The sequence below is a fragment of the Mastomys coucha genome, unplaced genomic scaffold (assembly GCF_008632895.1).
Source record: "Mastomys coucha isolate ucsf_1 unplaced genomic scaffold, UCSF_Mcou_1 pScaffold16, whole genome shotgun sequence".
NCBI lineage: Eukaryota > Metazoa > Chordata > Mammalia > Rodentia > Muridae > Mastomys > Mastomys coucha.
In genome coordinates, this window is record NW_022196898.1 from 55,273,638 (window position 1) to 55,294,314 (window position 20,677).

General features: G+C 47.6%; 1 protein-coding gene across 1 annotated transcript; it reads right to left on the reverse strand.

Annotated features, from left to right (window-relative positions):
• Nucleotides 1–2,543: 2,543 nt before the first annotated feature.
• LOC116094247 (chymosin-like) lies at nucleotides 2,544–13,072 on the reverse strand. The gene is made up of 9 exons (XM_031376152.1): nucleotides 12,994–13,072; nucleotides 10,779–10,926; nucleotides 9,753–9,870; nucleotides 9,258–9,376; nucleotides 7,169–7,368; nucleotides 5,505–5,618; nucleotides 4,620–4,764; nucleotides 3,976–4,074; nucleotides 2,544–2,706 (listed from the first exon to the last, which is right to left on the reverse strand). The coding sequence occupies exons 1-9, from the start codon at nucleotides 13,053–13,055 to the stop codon at nucleotides 2,575–2,577; spliced, it is 1,137 nt and encodes a 378-aa protein (XP_031232012.1). The 5' UTR covers nucleotides 13,056–13,072; the 3' UTR covers nucleotides 2,544–2,574.
• Between the last annotated feature and the right edge of the window lie 7,605 nt (nucleotides 13,073–20,677).

The following is a 20,677-nucleotide window of genomic DNA, read 5'->3' on the forward strand; positions in this document are numbered from 1 at the left end:
CAACCTGGTCCACCACCAGACACAGATAGTGGGAAGTGTTTGTGTGCCAGCCAATCCCTGCAGAGCATCTCCCTCACCAGCCCCCCAGACCACAACACAGTTAGATGTGCTGGTCATGCTGGTGGCTCCTTCATTCATCCCTAGCAGAGCCCCTGAAAAGTTGGGTCCAGGTCCAGCATTCAAGAGACCTTTTGTAAATCGTAATTCTCTGAAGGCAACTAGTGCTCCTCCCACTCACATGACCAAGACTAAGCACCTCCCTGGTCAAGAACATTCTGAAGACAGTTAGATCTGAGATCAGGAAATGACTGAAATGCCTCCATAAGGTGCTAGCATGGAGAACATTACAAGTAGAGCGTTAGCCTGAGTCACAGAAGATCAAGGCTACTGCTCACCATGCAGCTCATAACCAGAGAAGCCCAGGATGGGGATGCTACACCAGGCATACTGTATCCTCACCAACAGCTCATAACAGGGAACACTGCCAAGCTAGGTGAGCACTATGGGGTGATGCTGTTCCATCTAAGCCTTGCATTTACAACAGTCACCACATTTAGACTTTCTCCATGGTCTCCAAATAAGGCTTGAGTGTTTAAAATACAATTGTTAAATGTAAACCTTTAAAGCAGGTAACAAGATTTTTATACACTTATCCAGTAACTCTTTTGCTTTTTTTTTTAAATCTATGCAAAGACTGAAAATAATGAACGTGGCCCAATTCTGTCTCACTCTTCACAAGTAGACAGTATTGGTCTATGAAAAGCGAGACTTAGAGAAGCCAGATCTTAGTCCTTCTTAGCAAGGACTTTACTTTCCTGGCTCCCTGAGACCCAGAGACCAGAGTCTGACCACTGCAGGCACCGCTCCCTCTCCTGAAAACCCTTATAATCTCATGACCTCTGCCCCAAGCCGCCCCAGATTCTCAGCTCCCCAGGGATATAGCTGGAGTTATTCCTGAAACCCCTCATTCCCATAGCCCAGCTCTGTGCCTTCGCTGTTAGAGGCCACACCTGTCTCTCTACAGACCCCATTACCCTGTCCCCTCATCTTGATAACTCTGAGAAAGACCCAAGAGATGCCTCCAGATGGACCAGTCAGTAATAACATTCCACTATTACCACCCCTGCCCTCTTTAATCTCCTCTGAAATATCACTGCCAAGCCAGGAGCTTCCAGCCCCTGAGACACTGCCTATCTTATAGCTCCTCCCCATTTGCAAGGCCAACCAGTGGTCAAGACAAAGTGGGTCTTCCAGGAGGAAGTGAGTTGACTCCATAAGTGCAACCAAGTCTAATCCTTCACTGTCACTATGTGATAACACTGTGACTATAAAAGACTAATAACAAGAGTCTGAGCTCTCATATTGTCCTAGGGGAAAAGCCTGTCAAATGAAGGCAGTGCCAGGGCTTAGGAGATGGCTCAGCCAATAAGGCACTTGCTTTACAAGCATAAGGACTTGAGTGTGGGCCCCAGAACCCATGTAAAGATGCTGGGCATATTGGTACAAACCTGTAAGCCCAGCACTGAGGCAGAGACAGGAGAATCCCTGAGGGTCCTTAGTCAGCCAGTCCAGCCTAATTGGTGAACTCCAGGGCAATGAGAAATCCTGCCTCAAAAGACATGGACAATGTTCCTGAGGAAGATGCTCAAAGCTGTCCTCTGACTTCCACATGGGCTCCTGTACACACACACATACACATGCATGCAAAGAAAAAGAGAAAAGGGGGGAAGCATATATGTGCAGGCCCAGAAGAGTGCTTTCTAGGGAGTCATCACAGACCCCAAGCTCTGGAGATCTCCCCTGGAAGCCTGTCTGCCTGTGCCCCAAGGTGACTGAAGGAAAAAAACAGAACCTTCAATCCCCTGTTCTCACTCTGTGAGGTCTGGCTCTCCAAAGTGGCCCTTTCAGGGAAAATGTGCAAGGCTTGGGGTGGAGGCCCTCCATCTACTTGACACCCAGTCCTTGATGGGAACGTGACTGCTGGCACCTGACCTCAACTACCAGTCTCAAAGCAAACCAACATGAATATGTCTGAGCACTGACGGCCACTTGTGGCCCTAAGATTGGGACGATATCTGGGATTCTAACCACCCAAGATAAACAGCAGTTTATGGCCCTGGACCCTTCCAAGACATTTGGCATCTCTGACCCATGTCTTCAACAGCAACAAAATCCTACTGCTTGTGAACCTGAAGGCATCCTCTCCATGGGCTAAGTGTTCTCTACTCAGCCCTAACGCCATACCTCTACTCCTCAGATACCATTTTCTGGAAAGTTCTAGAGTGGAACAGACCTAGTCTTCTCCATCTCAGTTCGAAATAGTCATCCCCTTCATGAACGTTTCTACCCACCAACTATATTCCCATCCCTCCCCAATTCATGTGGTCACAGCTCTGCCCTCATGGCAGCGCAGGCACCAGCCCAACCTCATATTGGTACAGAGCTCCAGTACCCTTGAAAACAAGAGAAAACAGTCTTTGAAGAAATGCAGTGTTTATTGGGAACATTCCACTTGATAAAGTGTGTGTGTGTGTGTGTGTGTGTGTGTGTGTGTGTGTGTGTGTAGTTGTATAATCAGATAGCCTTGGCCAGCCCAACACGATTGTTGGCCCTGTCAAATACACTGTAGAACTCCCGAATGAAAACATCCCCAAGGATCCACATCTGTGTACCATGATTGAAGCCGCTGGAGCAGGAGCCCTGGACCTGGAAGAAGCAAGAGTGCAATGAGGTTGGATTCAATGACAAGAGTTTTCTACCCCATCACTCAGTTACTCTTTGTTGTCTCATTGCATCCTGAAATCACCTTCCCAGGCAAACAAAGAGAATGAGACTCATCACACTCAACAGATGACAAAAGCTGAAAAGGGGCTGAAAAGACTGCTCAGCAATCTCCAGAGCTTGCTTCTTGCAGAGGACCAGAGTTCTCAGCACTTACACTGGGTGGCTCAAAGCTTCCTTGTAAGCCCAGCTCCAGGGGATCTTATGCCCTCTTCTGGCCTCTACAGACAACTGCATTCACATGCATATATCCTCTACACACACACACACACACACACACACACACACACACACATTTAAAAATAATTAAAATTTAAAACAATGAACTGGAGAGAGGGCTCAGGATTTACCAGGCACTTTTCCAGAAGACCCAGTTTCAGTTCCCAACACGCACATGATGACTCACAACCATTGGTAACTCTGGTTCCAAGGGGTCAGACATCCTATTCTGACCCCTATGGGCACTAGGCTCACATACTATGTATATATGCATGTGAGCAAAATACTCAGATAGACAAAAAGAAAAAATTTGAAAAAATTTTTGAGACAGTGTCTTTCTATGTAGTCCTGGCTATCCTGGAACTCACTGTGTAGACCATGCTGGCCTCAAACTCACAGAAATCCTCTTACCTTTGACTCCCATGTACTTGGATTAAAGGCTTAAATAAATAGATAGGTCTTTTAAAAAATTAAATTGACTTAATCTGCGGTGATTGGGTGAGTCCCTGTGGCTCTGAGTCCTGGCCCCATGTGCTTTACCCCACATTTCCAACCCCTTAACATCAGACTCTCAGCATCCAACACCCTAATTATCATTATTTAGGGTACTCAGGATCAGGCCACATTGAGACCAGCCAACCCACAACAGCCAAAAAGAGCTAAGGAAACCCTAGATGGAATCCTAAGCCACTGGGGCTTGGAAGCTTGAACAGTGGATAGAGGTCCTAATGGGCAGTTTAAATCCAATCTATATCCTTCCTCCAATCCATTGGTGCTCTGTCCTTTCTGTTTTCTGTTGTTTTTTTTTTTTTTCCTGTCAGGCTTTATAGTGGCCACACACAAAAGCTCAATGATAAATACTATGACCCATTCAAGAAGCCTTGTATTCTTGGTCTGGCCCACACTGTTATTCTTCATCAAAGTCCCAGGCGAAGGGATGCTATATGGACCCAGAACACCTCTGGAAGTGCATACCTGGTTGATATAGGCAGAGGGTGGTAGTGGGAATTCCCTCCCATGGATCTCAAAGACAATGGTGGGCATGATGTCCAACATCCAGCAGTCGATGTCAAACTAAGAAAAAAAAAAGGAATGTCATTTATCTAGAGAGGCACTGATGGTGCAGAACTTCTTCCTCCACGCTGTGTGACTCTTCTCAGAGGGAAGTAGAGGCTGTCCAGATGGAGTCAGGTCTCAAAACATAGCCCCAATGGAGGTATCAGCTTTCAGCAACACAGGGACAGACCCCAACATAGGACAAAAACAAAGGCTTGCCTCCGTGTCTTCTTTATAGGACCAGTCAGAGTGTGCAAGTATCTCAGGAAAAGGGGAGAGGGTTAGACTGGTGGTAGCGGTGGACTGAATAGAACAAGAAGGTGCAGCAAAGGTTAGTGAGTCACAAAAGGCATAGATAGCCTCTCAGAAGACCAGGAAATGGATGATAGCTACTGTGCAAAGGAAGCGTGAGTCTCCCACAGCAAGGAAAGACCAAAGCATTGGCCACTTTTAAAAATAGACTCACCCAACATTCTCCTTCAACTTTTCTTCTTGTAGAAAGGGGCTCTTGATTCAAGGAGTTTCTGGAAGTAAGGGGTCGGGGGGGAGGGGGCTGACCTTACCTGGTCATAATGGCCCCGCACAGCTCCAATGGCCTGCTGAATATTGAGGATGTCTCTCCCAGGCCCTGTCACCAGGGCAGTTCCTGTGTCCAGAACAGCAGAGCAGCCACCCTGACAAGCCACCACTTCACCATTGATTGTGATCCTGGAAGAGTAAACAGAGGGCTTCAGGGTACCAATCTATATCCAACCTTCTCCCCCTAGGTCTTTCCTACCCGTGTCAGGATCCTCAAGGAAGGCTGGAGGTCCAAATCCCTCTTTTGAGCCTCTTCGTAGAACCGCCAAAGCTCCCCAAGATCAAAGACTGAACTATTTCCGCCCCCCCAGTTGGTGGCTAAATGGAGAACAGCTCAAATTGCAATTATCCCAATAACAACAAAATGCCATTCTGTGGTAGAGGATTCACTAGTTGCCTAAAGATCCAGTTTCAAGTTTTCTCTGCTATTTACTCGATACCTGTCTCAGCTAAGTCTCCCACCATTTGTATATACTTGAGCTTCTCGTGAACAAAACAGGCACATGAGTAATCCATGAATCAGCTCCCTCGGAGGATAGTCATGAGGCCCAAATCAAAAGTCTATAACCTACACACTGAGGGCAATACTGGCACCCACCTCCTACAGGTCCAGTGGCAATCAATGAGACAGCTATAGAACCACTCAGCACAGTGCCCCCAGGCAAGAGGCAGTCAGTGCAAGATTGAGTGTACCACAAAACCACTGGCAAAGGATGCTGGTATCCTCGCTAGCTGTCAGAATCAGTCAATAATCTCACAGCTACTGGGTAAAATTCTCCTCAGCCCTGTGGGGTGACACCTGAGCCTCCATAGCCACACCCCAAGTGTGAGCCTCTAGCAGGCATCCAGGCCAGGTTCCTCTCACCTACCTGTCCACCGTGAACTGCCAATATCCCTGCACAGTCACAGGCACCCAGTGCAGTGAGCCTATGAAGTAGGATTGATCGATGGCCCCCAGCGTGAGCATGCTCCCTTGCTCATTCCTGGAAGCAAAAAAGGCCTCTCTGTAGTGGCAGACACCCTGCTGGGGAAGAGTGCCCAGTCCCATTCTGAGGCAGATGGGTGGAGACCTAGAGGCCTTGCACTGCCTCCCTCCCAACCCAACCCGGCCACCTCCGCAGCCTCTCCCTCTGGCTGCAGTCCCTTCTCCGCTCAGTCTCACAGCCATGATTCAGCACTGCCATGGGGGAGGGAACGGCTCACCCCACAGGTCAGGGGGACACCAGGTCCTGAGGTGCTACCCTCAGATCCTCCCAGCACCCCCTTGGACCCCTCCCCGGGAAGGTCTTCAACAAGGTCCCGCACTTTGAATGAAAACTGCCTCTAGATCCCTTCTGCTCCCTCGGGGATACGGTAGCATGCTTAATGCTTAGTGAGACACACTCGCGTGCACCATCTCATCTATCCACACTGGTCCACCTCCTAGAACTTGAGCCCTTCCTACACCTCCAGGTTCTAGAGTATAGAACCTGCTACCTAAAATGCACTTAATCTCTGCCCCTCATCCGGATTATTCTCACTCATCATCAATGAATCACGCCCTGCCTTGTGTACATGTTCACACACATACACACAGGCATACACATCCATGTCAGAGTGTACATCGCATGCTATAATGCACCCATATGCTCCGTTCTTTGCTGGATCACCCTTCTCACTACTGCATGATTGCAATGTGAATAGCTGTGTGCTGTCTCTTTCCCTTGCTAAAATACATCTTCCAGCGTGTCTTGTTTGCTTATGCGTATACCCGTGTCCTGGCTTAACCTCTGCATACAAAGGCCCAGTAAATATGCATGGAGTACATCAATGGATGAGTGAATGAATATCTAAAGACATGCATGGATGAAATGGACCACCTTACTCCGTCCCTGGGGTTTCCTCCCCTCAGCTTCTTCTCCTGGGGGAGGTCTCTTTCTCCTTGTGTAGCCATCAACCTCAAGTCTGAGAGGAGCCAAGCCATCACAAGGAGCAAGAAAATAAAGTAGCAACACTGTAGCAGGCTCCCCGGGATCGAGGCCTGGCTCTGACACAAATTCCCGAATAAGCAGCCGTCCCTTTCACTCTCTGGTGGAAGGAGAACCCAGGACTCTTTAGGACTAAGGATCTCAAAGACATTAACAAATGATTCCGGAGATCCTGTCTCTTTGGAAGAGCAGGTTAAAAGCCCTTATCTAGAAATAGAAAAAGGCTTTGTTTTTGTTGTTGTTTTTTGTAGTGCCAGGGATTGAACCTGGGGCCTAGCACGTGCAAGCCCTCTTTACACATCCCCAGCAAGGGCTTAGCTTTCTGTGGGGGATAGAGGTGTAGAATGGAAATCATCTCGTCTTTGGCCCAGGAAACTCTAGTTGTATGAATGATTCCAGTAAGGAATCATTTGGACAGAACGCTGGAGGTGCCTGGAAACCAGGATGGAGATAGTTTGGATGCTGGTGGCCACCATGGCAGGTAGTGTCTCCAAGGGGCAGACATTCACCTCAACCAACAGTGCCTACCAGATATCAGTCAGACCCTTGGTGGGTCCAGTTCCTACCTGCTCATGTAAACGGAGAACAGGTCTTGGGCCACCAGGTGCCTGTTCATCATGTTGTCAAATATGGGTACTGAGTACTTGGAGGCAAAAGCAGGGTAGGCCAGGCCCAGGATGCCATCAAATGGAGAGTAGGTGAAGATGTCACCTGGCTCCTGGGTACTCAGACCCACAGTCTGATGGGAAACTACAATATCAGAGACCTGGAAAGATGAAAATAGAAACTGTCATGATGATCTCCACCTGTGAGCTTCTGCAGCCAGAGAGGGAGGATCCCAGGGATGGAGCAGCCAGTCTGGGATCACAGGCCAGCGTCAGAACTCCAGCCCTCACTGCCCTGTCTCCACTTTGATAGATGACACAGGGTTAGTCTTAGCTTAAGAGATTGGAGTGGGCCAGGTCCTCCATGTTTTCTGCTTGCTTTTGAAGAACTGCTCTGGTGAGACTGGAAGGGGAAGAAGAGACCGTGTTGGTGCAGACACGGGTCTCATGTTAGGGACAAGCTGGTGAAGTGATAAAATGACAAGTGATGAAGTGGGTTGATGGTAACTCTAAGGCTGCCTGCAGAAACAGTTGCTTCTTTGTCATGGTCCTCGCCTGTGGTCCTCCCAGGGGCATTGCCATGCACAAAAGCAGGTGCCATGTGGGTCCCCATTCAGTCACTTGCTGACCAAGCTTGAACAAGTTCCTCTCCAGGCCCCAGGCCCTTATCTGATAGATAGAATAATAATGCCTGAGTCTCCAATCAGTGCCTAAGCTAAATAGCGAACACCCATTAAACATTCACTGGATGTCTATTTACTGAAGAGTTATTGGTACCATGCTAAAGAAAATGTTCTTCTTTTGCCCAGAGGGTAGATGTGTGCTCTGGGCCACACAAAGGGCTGAAGCAGGTCTTTTGCCTCTGCTCTGTCCCAAAAAATTAATTAGTCTCCACACAGGACAGCAAATGTGAACTTTAAAACCTGAGATCAAACCTGCCACACAGGCTTCAACTGCCTCCTGCATCTCATCGCTTCTGGTCCTGCCTCTCACAATTTTTTTCATTCCTGCCCCTTAGCTCATGCTGCCCCACCCCCAATGCTGGCCTCTGTCTCCTTCCTCAACTGCTCTAGCTCCTCCCTGTCCCAGGCTTTTTGCAATCAGCTCTTCTGCAGTGCTAACCCCAGATCATCTCTGGTCTGGCACCTGGAAGTGTATCGAGTGAGTTCCGGGTTGCCACAGGCAACCATGTCCCCCAGAGCATTCTTCCATACATTCTAGTTTTGTTTTCTTCATGCCCTGCTCAGCACATTCAAAGCCATCTGACTTATCTTTTGTATAGACCTTGCTCTCACAAGGCCACCTGAGCGCCTTTTGCTAGAACCACGAGGCAAGCAGGTCCTCTCTCCTCTTGTCCCCCTCTATATCTTCCTTAGAGCAAGCATTCATGGTGTGAATAAATGAACAATGGCTAAGTACTAAGGAATAACTCAATTCTCTTTCTTTCAGCCAACAAACTACTATTGAGGAGCTCTGATGTGCCGTGTGTAAGGCTTTGAGGATGTAGCAATGGATGAAAAAAAGTCCCTGCCTTGGGGAACCTTTTATCCAACAGGAAAGGCCAACTGTGGATTTTACAAAGCAGTGATATAGAACATGTCAGGTGCAATGAGCCCTCAGAAGAAAAAAAAATCAGGGTAAGGCCATAGGATGCTGGAGAGACCTCATTGATAGAGTGACATTCTGCAGAGAAGCAAAGGCTGGGGGGTAGAACAGGTCGAAGGAAAGGTTTATACAGGTGGTGGAACCATATACGGTATGTGTGTAGAGTCAAGTGAACTGTGAGTGACCCAAGTCCAGAAGTCTGGCCAAGACAGGAACATGAACACCAGGAACTGAGGAAGCATTTGAGTGGAGCTCTGAGAGCAGTCACAGCAAGCAATGGAGGGAGGAAGGGTACAAATGGGTACCAGTGGGAACCCCACTCAGAAGCCACCCAAGGGATCCTCATTCCCACCAGATGCACAACCCATTAAAACTGGAGGGTCTTGGGGGAGAGGTGGCTGCAGAGAAACATCAGGGAAACCCAGGCTGCTGCTACCTCACTTACTGTGACAGTGTCATAGGCCAGGAAGCCCTGCATTCTGCCGGTACCATACTGGACAAACAGGGGCTTACTCAGGTTCTGGAAAGTGAAGGACTTGGATGGGTCAAAGCGGTGATGGTTTCCTGCAACAAAGACTCACATTAGTGGATCCTCGGTGTCCTCTTGCCTTCAACATTCTCAAGCAGGGTGGAAAACCTTGCTAGGCCCTGATAGAACACAGCTATGGGTCAGCCATACTCTCTGTGGAAAATGTAATCTGGTCTCTCTGCACCATGGACCCATCATTTGGTCAAGAAAGTCAATCCCCACCCCCAACTCCCTGCCCGTGTAATCCCAAACGCAAAGAGAAGAGAACCCAAGTGTGTGTTTTCCAAGCCCATTTTCTGTGATCTCAGTAGCTTTAGCCCAGACCCTTCTTCTCTCTGGACCTCCATTTCCTCACCTGTGGGACAGAAAAGGAAGGGACAAGAGGGGTGGGTAGAATATGAAGTCACTCACGGCAGGCTTTGCTGCTGCAGTAGACCGAGGGTACCCAGAGTTCTGAGGAGCCTGTGTCAAACACCACAGTGAACTCCTGGGGTGGTGTTCCAATGTAGATCGTTCCGAAGTACTCACTCTAAGAACAGACAGCTCTGGGTCAGAGTTGTAGTAAGGGATGGGGGACACTGGGGAGGAGTTGATGCTGGGCACAGATGCCTGGGAGTCCTGCATTTCTACTCAGAGACCTGGGAAGAGGAACATCAAGAAGGAGAGGGGAGAAAGTGGTGCCCACTTCATGGAGGGATGATCAGGGGAGCACTCTTCATCCCAGAGTCTTCTGCACTTATAGCAGCCATATAGCATCATATAGCATCAGGCCATATAGCAGCCATACTGGAATCAGCTCAGAGGCACACTGGGAGCCAGAACTAAAGTCTTGCCTGGGGAAGAGACCAGGTTACCATGTCGAGGTAGGAAGAAGCTAGCCATAGACCTAGGGCATCTGCTGAGAGCAGAGTCCCAGGAGCCCATTCAAGCTTCCACTCTACCTGCTGCTTCCAGCTCCCTTGAGGCTGGGGCATGACTGTGACCTAGACGTAGAAATGAAAGCACGGGCACTGGTTGTTTAGTGCCATGAGTGACAGTTGGGGGGGGGGGCGCTCCAGAAAGGAAAAGGACACAATGGTACTCTTGCCTGGGTACAAAGAAGAGAAAAATAGGACCCATGCCTTAGAAGCTAAAGACCAGGCACCTGCTGTCTCCAGATCTGATGGCCACACACTAAGACCTTTTTCCCCTGATCCCGGGAAGCAGGCTGTATGAGAGTCATTTGAACTCAGACCCGTCCAGCAAGGTGCTTGGAGCCCTGAAGACCAGAGGGCTGCCTCTGCTGGCTCTGCTGACCCATGATAAAGCTGCTGACAGCAAGGAGGTGGCCTCCATGCTCCACAGGCTCCACAGCTTCTGAAAGAAGGAAGGCTCTGGCAGGGCAGGAGCCTAGGAACATTAGGATTCATGGCTGAGAAGGTCTGCCGAGGAACTCACATCTAGATAGTTGGTCAGAGGCTCACTGGCCACCACCCCGACATGGGAGTTCTCGCTGAACTCAGTCTGGTATCTCCTCAGAAAGTCCTCTAGCAGTCCTTGATCCTTCAGGGTATTCCTCAGAGACTTCCCTTTGTGCAGAGGGATCCTGAGGGAGAATGGGTGTAGTCACAATGAGGAAGACTGGGCTCCATGAACCATCTCCACACTCACTCCCAGCTTAGCCTCTGGCCAACAATTCACTGACAGTGACAATGATTTTCCAGCTATAAAAAATCATAACCCGGGGACTGGAGAGATGGTTCAGTGGTTAAGAGCACTGACTGCTCTTCCAGAGGTCCTGAGTTCAAATCCCAGCAACCACATGGTGGCTCACAACCATCTGTAATGAGACCTGAAGCCCTCTTCTGGTGTGTCTGAAGACAGCTACAGTGTACTTATATATAATAAATAAATCTTTTTTAAAAAATCATAACCCAAAGTAAAATAACAGATTCTATGTGGCTTTACAGTCCACTGTCTAGTGTCCTTAAATTCAATGCCCTGATATTTCTTGTGGCTTTTCTTTCCAGTGTGGCAGAGACTCGCTACATCTGTTTTATGACACGTTAAGTGATAGGTTTTGTCACTCCTGTATTGAAGACCTCTAAGAACACCGTCACTTACTCGGTCACCGAATTCTCCCTGCGGCCTTACTGTGTGCCCGACACTGTCCAAAGCACCAAGGTCACACAGTGAGAAGGACCCTCTCTACACAGAGATAGTGGTGTCTCCTACACAGTGCCACCTGCTTCCAGCAGTGATACCACCTTCTGCCGATTGCTTTTCTCTTCTCTGAATAGTGTTTTCAACCAAAGTGACTGGAAATCCTTCAAAACTTCCTCAGCATGAGCAGGACACCAAACTGGACCTCTTGGTCCAGTTTAGATTTGGGATAATGAAGGCAATTCAACTGGGAAAGAAAAGATCAAGAGAGGAAACTACAGGGGGAAAAAATGCTCTAGACTTGGCTCTGCCGTGTTCCTTGGCAACCTGAAAACTGCCACAGCCCCACCCACTCCCACCTGAGCTTCCACCAGAAGGCTCTCCAACTCCTCTGCTCGTCCACTGGGAGGCCGCCAAAGCTCTGTGGTCTTCACTTTGGGGGCTTTAATGCCTTTATCTTCAGCTTCTTCTTATACAATAGGGTTAACCCTTCCTTTCCAACACTTTTATTTGTACTTGACCATCTGACCATTTTCTCGCCCCATGGATTAAAGTAGAACTTTGTGCATCTCACAGACCCTAAAACTTCCAACAATCACATGATCTTCTCTAAGAACTAGTTGAAAAGACAACTTGAGATTACAGAAGTATAGGTGCCAGGTAGTGGCTTCAGGAACCTCTCCGTCCAGAGGAAAGCCAGCTACAACCAGAATGCAGCTGCTACCTCATGCAGAACCAAGAGGCCAGCCTTGCCCAGAATTCACCCCAGGTCCTCATCTCTGGCTCTGGCTCTTATATAGCTGCCAGCATACCTTAGACTTGAGAAAAATTCATGGTCAGAGAGCCCTCACTGTCAAAGACACTCAGCCTGGTTTCAAGGATTCAATCCAAGCATGTTTGCAGTCTTCTCCGTGTTTAGAACTTGACAGAGCACACATATGAGCACCTGGGATGGATGCAGCAAGAGTGCAAGTCCAGCCAGGCTAAGCCCTGGCTCCTCCTTTACTAGCCACATGGTGTTGGGTAGGTAGCACAGGAACTCTCCCTGAACAATGGTCTCATCTGTAAAATGCAAATCGTCTAACCCATGGCAGTAGAGGTGATGCCCTAGTTATTTTTAGAGAACCTTCAGACCTCTCTAAAGGAGTTCTTATACCAAGAAATCCATTTTAATGAGTGAGTATAAAGATTCCACAGTAGGACGAGTACTATTTGAAGCATTTTACAAATCTTAACTCATGCAGTCTCATAACAGCCCTAAAAGATGGGGCATTGTGAAAACCCTAATTGCATAGCAGATGAAGAAACTAAGGCATAGAGGTGATGGAGCTGGGACCAAATGCTGGGTGGTTTTGTTTTTCTTTCTAGAAACCATGCTTTCCTATCCCCCAGGTTCCCTGTCCTCAGAGTCACACTCAGTGTGTAAAGACAAGAGTGAGAGCAATCCCCCTGTGGAACTGAGGGCTGGAAGAGCAACAGTACCCCTGCCCACCCAGGGTCCAACATTCACCTGGTGACCACATGGCTCTGAGAGATGGCGAGAACAGCGAGGAGCAGCACGAAGCACCTCATTCTGGACCACAGGAAACGGCCTCTCTAGCCAGTACCCATCCTCTCAGCCTTTATAGAGCGGGGCTCCTTCTGGCTGGATGCCCAGACTTCAGAGACACCCCCCAGCTTCAGACCACTTCACAAACACAGTGAGATAGCACTTCCACTACCCAAGACCCACACTGATAAGAACTACAAAGTCTACCATTCTAAAGACTTCAATGTTGAAGGGTACACAGGCCTTCAAGCTGGGAAAAGTCAACACAGGCCCCTTTACACCAAATTCCCCTCTAGACGGGACCTCTGAGCTAACACAGGTGGGGCTGCTACCAGGAACTTGTTTGATGCTCTGCCTTCTGCTCTTTGAACAGCCTGTTCCCAGCCTGTTCCCACCAGGCCACAGTCCTCCTTTCTCTTTGCCCGCTCCCTAGGCTTTACTAATTAATCTCCAAGGTGTTCCTGATACTGGTCTCCCAGACCAGTTTCTCCACAAAGGGCTTGGTCTAGTCTCTCAAAGTGGCACCTGAGACCAAGATTGCTTGTATAATCTGTCACCCCGGTGGAGGAAGCTCAGCGTTAGAGCCTAGGCCAACCATACCCCAAGTTCCCACAGAGAGCACTGTCTAAAAGAGAAGGCACGTACATCTCTAGAGACACCATGTTCAATGGAAAGGATGCTGAGAACGTGAGTGGCAAATGCCTGCTCACTGGAACAGCTGGAAGGACTGGGGAAGACACAGAAGGAAGGACAGATGCATGCCCCACCTGAAGGGATACGGGAAAGATGGCAGTGACAGCTTAAGGAGGGGAAGGCTGAGAATGCATAAGAAGGCCCACTCAGGGGTACAGGGAGAACATACATGCAGATATGTCGTGTGTCCTATTGGAGACCAGGTCAGAAGCCAGATATTCATGCTGTCTGGCCTAAGAGAGATTTGAGACAGGAAAGACGCGAAAGCCTGTATCTGGAACATCTGTGGAGACAATTATGTTCCAGGCCTGAGAACCTGAAAATCAGGTTGAAGCCAGGAAAAGGTGGGCAAATAGGAAGGCAGGCGGTTCGGGAGCATGATGTACAAGAGAACATAGTGACTGCTGCCTGCTGTTAACCAGACAAACATCTGCATGAAGAAGAAGGCCTGACAAGGGTGGAGAGTGGGGAGAGGACAGGATGCAACAGCTGAGGCCAGATGGGGGAATCTGGCTACATCAGCCTTTCTGAAAGAAATGTCAACTGAAATTTCACACATTTGGCTTATGGGGGCTATAGGATAGCCCCAAGAGGCCAGGCACAGGAGTATTTGAACAGACCTAAGGACAAGACCCAGGCCTGATCCCTACCACGGCAGTGTCCTCCTTCATGCACATCCCTTCACGAAGCCACTAGATGTATCCTCAGATGGCCAGGATACTGCTGCTTCTCAGGCTCCTGAGAGGTGGCCGTGGGACACGCAGCTGCCATTCAGTACCTTCTACTCCCAAAGCCAAAGAAGTAAGGGGCAAAATCTATGCTAAGTGGTGAAGCTTGTTTCTTGCTTTCTTTCCCTCAGGGTATTGCTCTGATGGGCCAGGACCCAAAGACCCTGAGCCAGTTGATGGCCCTGCCTCTGGGCTGTATCTCCACCCATACTTCATCGCTGAGTAAGATGTACAAGGGGTGCTCAGGGAGTGTTTGAAAAAGCAGGTATGTGACGGAGTGGCCTTGCTGTTGGCCCTGATAAACATCAGAAAGTAGCTGGAGACACCTGTGTGACATGCAATATACAGATGAGGAAACAGAGGTTCAGAGAGTCCTGTACTAAGAGTGTGGCACTGTCTCGGGTGTCCTGAACAAATATCTCTACACTCCACTACAAGAGCAACTCTGTTTCTAGGTCTTTCATCTCAACCTCCAGCCACCCCTTGAGATGGTTGCAATATGTATAGTAGGTCCCATCTGCAGTGTCCAGCATGCCAAAGCCGTTAGCTCCATTACAGCGGAAGGGTAGATTATGGCTCTATGTCCCCGATGGCCCAGCCTGACTCAGTGACAACCTTTCAAGGATAATGACCACAGGTGTTAGGTGAAACCACCTCTCCCACTGGAGGGTGACCACAAAGCCAAGAATCAAAGATCCCTTAGTGTTATCTGCTTTTTCATTTGTTCACACAGTTGGCAACCATCCGAGAGCATTCAAGTATATGCTGGAACCCTGCCCCACAGCCAGTGGTGCTAAGAGAGCTTATCTGGGGTGCAAGCCACAATCTAGAAAATGTTCTTAAGAACAACCATGATAAGAGCTGAGCACTCGCTGCCTGGCACCACACAAAGGCAAATTACCTTGGTCTAGAAGGCTTGTGTCTGGGGACTCACGAAAGTGGCTGAAACAACTCCAGGCCCAAGGGCACCAAGGTTTTGTTATCCACACCAACACAGGCACTGATGAGGCCAACTGAGGTCACTTTCTTAAATGTCTCCTATGTGTCTGCACTAGACACAACAGACAGAACTGCAGCCATCCCAACCCACAGCGAGTCCACAGTCAAGTGAGCACACGTGGGTCTAACTGAAGAAACTCAAAGGAACTCCCTTCCCCACACTGCAAGGTGACTGGGAGAGAAAGTATGGCTTCTGGAAACACGTGTGGCCATGTGGCCTTGAATCCAGGGTCAGCTGCATGTGGTCTGACTTTGGGCAAATGTCCTTAGCAATCCACACCTCACTCTCTTCTTCTAAAGATAGACAGTGATACTGATAAGGTCACAGGGCATTCAAAGATAAAGGAATCAAGTGCTAACATCCTTAATACCATAGGAATGAAAATCTCAAGAAAACACCTGCAGTCTGAATTCGAGAGCACATAAAGAAAGTCGTGCTCCGTGGTCAAGTTGGTTTCGTTCCGGGGATGGAAGAGTCATTCAACATATGTAATGGATGTAGTTCAGCACAAGAAGCAGCTTAAAGGAGATCCCTACTAAAAAAGTAGGTGCAGACTACATTACAATCTTACACAGATCTCAGTAGATACAGAGAAGGCCTAGGGCAAAGTTCAACATCCCTTCATTATAAAAGTCCCGAAGAAACTCAGAATATAAAAAACACACTTCACACAATAAAGATGACATTGACAAACATAGGCAATATTGTGTTAAAAGAGGAGAAACTGAAAGCATTTGCTCTAAAAATCAGAAAGGAACAAGTATACTCTGATGGTTTGAGTAAGGATAACCCCCCCCCCACACACACACATAGACTCATATAATTGAAAGTTTAGTCCTCAGGCAGTGACGCTATTTGAGAAGGATCAGAAAGATTAGGGTGCGTGTCCTTCTTGTAGTGGGTGTGGCCTTGTTGGAGGAAGTGTTTTACTGGGGATGGGCTTTGATATTTTCAAAAGCCTATGCCGGGTCCAGTTTCTCTCTCCTCTCTGCCTGAGGATCAGGATATATATCTTTCAACAGTTTCGGCAACATGCCATGCCTACTGCCGTGATAATAACAGACTTAACCTCTGAACCTGTAAGTAAGCTCCCAATTAAATGTTTTCTCTTCTTCTGTAAGAGTTGTTTTAGTTATGGTTCCTCTTTACAGCAATGAAACAGTAACTAAAATAGATGCCTGCTCCCTACCCTTGTTCAATATAATACTCAAAGTCTTAGCTAGAACAATAGCATATGAGAAAGAAATAAAAGGGATACAGACAGGAAAAGAAGTTAGATCATTCCTATTTGCAGATTACAGGATCCCCACTTAAAAACCTGTGAAGACTCCATTGTAATCTTAGACCTGACAAACATTCAGGGCAATTGGGGAAAAGCTCAGTCAACAAAGTGCTTACGTGCAAGCTTGAGGACATGAGTTCAATCCCCAGTACTCACATGGAGGCTCAGTAGCTCATGCTTGTGATCTCAACACTGGAGAGATGGAGAAAGATAGACCCCCTCAATCTTGTTTGCCAGGCAGCCAAGCCTAGTCATTGAGTTTTATGCCAATGAGGCATCCTATCTCAAAAAATAAGGCGGATGGCTCCTAAGGAGCAACACCCAAGGTGGACCTCAGGCTTCCACGTTCAAGTCCATATAAGGGCCTGCACATCCAAACACACATATTGTACTTACATTCATACAAACACACATATGCCTACACACACACACACACACACACACACACACACACACACACACACACACACACGGTAACTTTTTCATATGCTAAATAGTGAAGAATCTCTTAATGAAAACTTCAAAACGCTGAGGAAAGAGATTTAAGAAGCTACTAGAAGAGTGCAGATACTCTGTGGCCATGGATTGGCAACACTCACATTGTGAACTTCCTGGACATGGAGCCTGGGTGGAGTAGGTACATCACAGGGGACAGGATTTGGGGACTTACAGTTTCACCCCAATCCAGTCTGCTTGCTGTGCCTCTTCAGGTAGATGAACTGTGAATGGCCAGCTCCCTATTCCTGCTCCTGCTATATGGGCTCTAACTTCCTGGAGCTGTAAACCAAGGTAACCTCTTCTCCTTTTTTTTTTTTTTAATCTTTTTTTTCAAAGATTTATTTTATTTATTTTATGTGTATGAGTACACTGTAGCTGTACAGATGGCCATGAGCTATCATGTGTGTGGCTGTTGGGAATTGAACTCAGGACCTCTGCTGGCCCCACTCACTCCAGCCCAGCTCTCTCCAGCATAATTCACTGTAGCTGTCTTCAGATGTACCAGAAGGTGGACCTCAGGTGGACCACACACAGCGTCCAATCTCATTACGAGTGGTTGTGAGCCACCATGTGGTTGCTGGGGTTTGAACTCAGGACCTTCGGAAGAGTAGTCAGTGCTCTTACCCTCTGAGCCATCTCGCCAGCCCATGATAACTCTTCTAAAGCTTCCCTTGGTCATGATATTTTATCACAGCCACAGGACAGTAGGTAGCACGGCCCCCACCTGGTAACGGAAATGATCGGCAGAGTGAAGTGATGGCCAACTGTACATCTGGTAAGAAATTAATGTCTTCGATCTATAAAAGGAAACCTAAAAGTTAAATAATTTAAAAATCATCCAACAAAAAGGGCTGGTAAATTAGTTCTCGGGGGAAGAAACACAACAGCCAACACAAGTGGTTTAGCATCCTTGGCATCAGGAAAATGCAAATTAAAACTGTTCTGGGATTTCCTCTCAGCCCAGTCAGAACTATCATCAAGAAAACAAACAATGCAGCTGGAGCTATGGCTCAGAGGTTAAGAATACAGACTGCTCTTGCATAGGGCTCAAGTTAGTTCCCAAAACCAATACTGATGGCCTCCTCAGACACTGTACTTAGGTTTACACACACACACACACACACACACACACACACACACACACACACACACACACACATTTTAGGGGAGAAAAAGAAAACAAATGACAAGTGCTGGAGAAGAAATAAGGAAAGAGGGGCCTTTACACAGTACTGGTGGGGATGCAACATGAAGGAACTCCATATGGAGGCTCCCCAGAAATCTGCATATGGAATTACCTGTGTGATTCAGCTATAGCACTCTATACTCAGAGGATTCCAAGTTAGCATTCAGGGAGACACCTGCACACCCATGCACATCCATGCACATCCATGGTGAGAGCTACACTGTCCAAAACAGCCAACCTATGGGACCAGCCTAGATGTCCATCAACATGAATGATACAGAGAATTTGGTATGAATACAAGGTGGAATTTTATTCCACTATAATAGAAGAATAAAATTATGAAATTTGTAGGAAAAATAGATAAAACTAAAAACCTGTATGATAAATGGTAATAAGCCTGGCAGAAGGGGCTGCGAGAGAGGAAGGAACCTAAAGGGACAAGAGAGGGTAACAGAATACAGATGTCATGAAAACAGGAGGGGCTGCTATGTAGGATGGGGGAAGAAGACACACAAGGGATGGAGGAGTGTGGGAGAGGTGGATAAGAAAAAGTAAGATGATAAATATGAATGAAAGTGTCACCATAAATCTCATTTCTTTGCTAATCAAAACATACATGTCTTTTTAAGTGAAAGATGGAGTGGTGGCAGACCATCTACTACCTCCTAGGGTTAACCGTTGAGGCCCTAGAAGGTTCCTGAAAGTGTGCTGAGCATGCAAGTTCTTCTCACACTCCACAAAAGCTCTCGTCCTTACACTCCTCCTCTTCTCTTGTAGCTCATTCTGCTGTTGTTTGGTTTCCCTTTTGTTTTTTAAGACAGAGTCTCATATAGCCCAGACAGTCCTTGAACTCACTGTGTAGCTGATGATGGCCCTGAACACCTACCCGCTTCTTCATCTTCACATGCTGTGCTTGTGGGCCACCGTGCCTGGCTTTGGCTCCTCTTCTCTAGCCATTACTGGAAGTGCGCAGCCCAGTTGCTGTTGGGTGTAATCGGCAACTGAGAAAAATGAAGCTTTTAAGAGCTAAACTTCCTACCCAGCTCCCAAGCCAGAGACAATGGCAGAGGACCCATGAGATGACTGCAGCCTCACCCTGCAGAGACAGTTGGCAGAGGACCCATGAGATGACTGCAGCCTCACCCTGCAGAGACAGTGGCAGAGGACCCATGAGATGACTGCAGCCTCATCCTGCAGAGACAGTGGCAGAGGATCCATGAGATGACTGCAGCCTCACCCTGCAGAGACAGTGGCAGAGGATCCATGAGAGGACTGCAGCCTCACCCTGCAGGTGGGAGGGTCTGGCCTCTCACTAGGCATGAGGATGCAGCTCAGGCTATCACCAGGACCAGGTGGGTGATACGAAAGAGTATGGTGACATCCAGACTTCTTCCCTCTGTTTTGACTACAATAATACTAAATATGCAGATAACTTCACGTGAACCTGTAAGGTTTTGTATTTCAAGTTTAAAAATAAATATCGAAAAACCTAGTAAGTTCAGTTCCTTTCCTTTTTAAATTAAATTAACTTTTTAAAGTGTATCACAAGTAAATATCATGCAGACCAAAATATCTGCAGGTCTGCCCTGTTCTAACACCTACACAGCCATTGAATGGTAGACACCAGGTACTGGTGGATTCAGGTATATGGAGACACAGAGTTAGCTCCATGAAGGCAGCCTGAAACAGAGATTCTGGGGCTTGCCATTTTCCAAGAAACATCAAAAATGTGGATTTGTGGACAAATATATATCTGAAATAATGGTAGACAATAAGTAATATTATACAGACAAAATAAGATAGGTAGGCCAAAGCCCTCATTCCAGGAACAACCCAGTACAGGCCTTAGCAAAACCTAGACTGAAGAAATGCCTTTGGACATGATGGAATCAACTGGGGTTTCTCTAGAAGACAAGGTGGGAGAGAGGGAGGCTGTGGAGGACAAACCCTGGCTCATGTGCAGATATGGCTGGGCCATTGAACACCAGAGAATCCAACAATAGAATACACCTATTGCCTTCTGATAGATCCTTACCTGAAGATGTTCAATAACCCTGTATCAGTGAAAAATCTACTCACCACCACCCAGTTACATTAATTAAGGAGGGTTGTTTTTCCTGAGATGTATATGTTAAAAATATCAAATACTGATCTCTAACAACATTAACTGATAATAATGCTTGTTTCCCTCTCAATGTCCCAGCTGATATCTGACATAAGTACTATGAAGCTCATGCTTGCTGCCCTGTGGGGATCAG

Bases quoted from the DNA above. Each gene is read 5' to 3' on its own strand.
- LOC116094247 (XM_031376152.1), bottom strand. From the start codon at position 13,055: ATGAGGTGCTTCGTGCTGCTCCTCGCTGTTCTCGCCATCTCTCAGAGC. The intron at 9,377-9,752 runs GTGAGTGACTTC...TCTTTGTTGCAG, and splicing joins CTGCAGCAGCAAAGCCTGCC to GAAACCATCACCGCTTTGAC. The intron at 5,619-7,168 runs GTAGGAACTGGA...TTTTGCTTCCAG, and splicing joins TTCTCCGTTTACATGAGCAG to GAATGAGCAAGGGAGCATGC.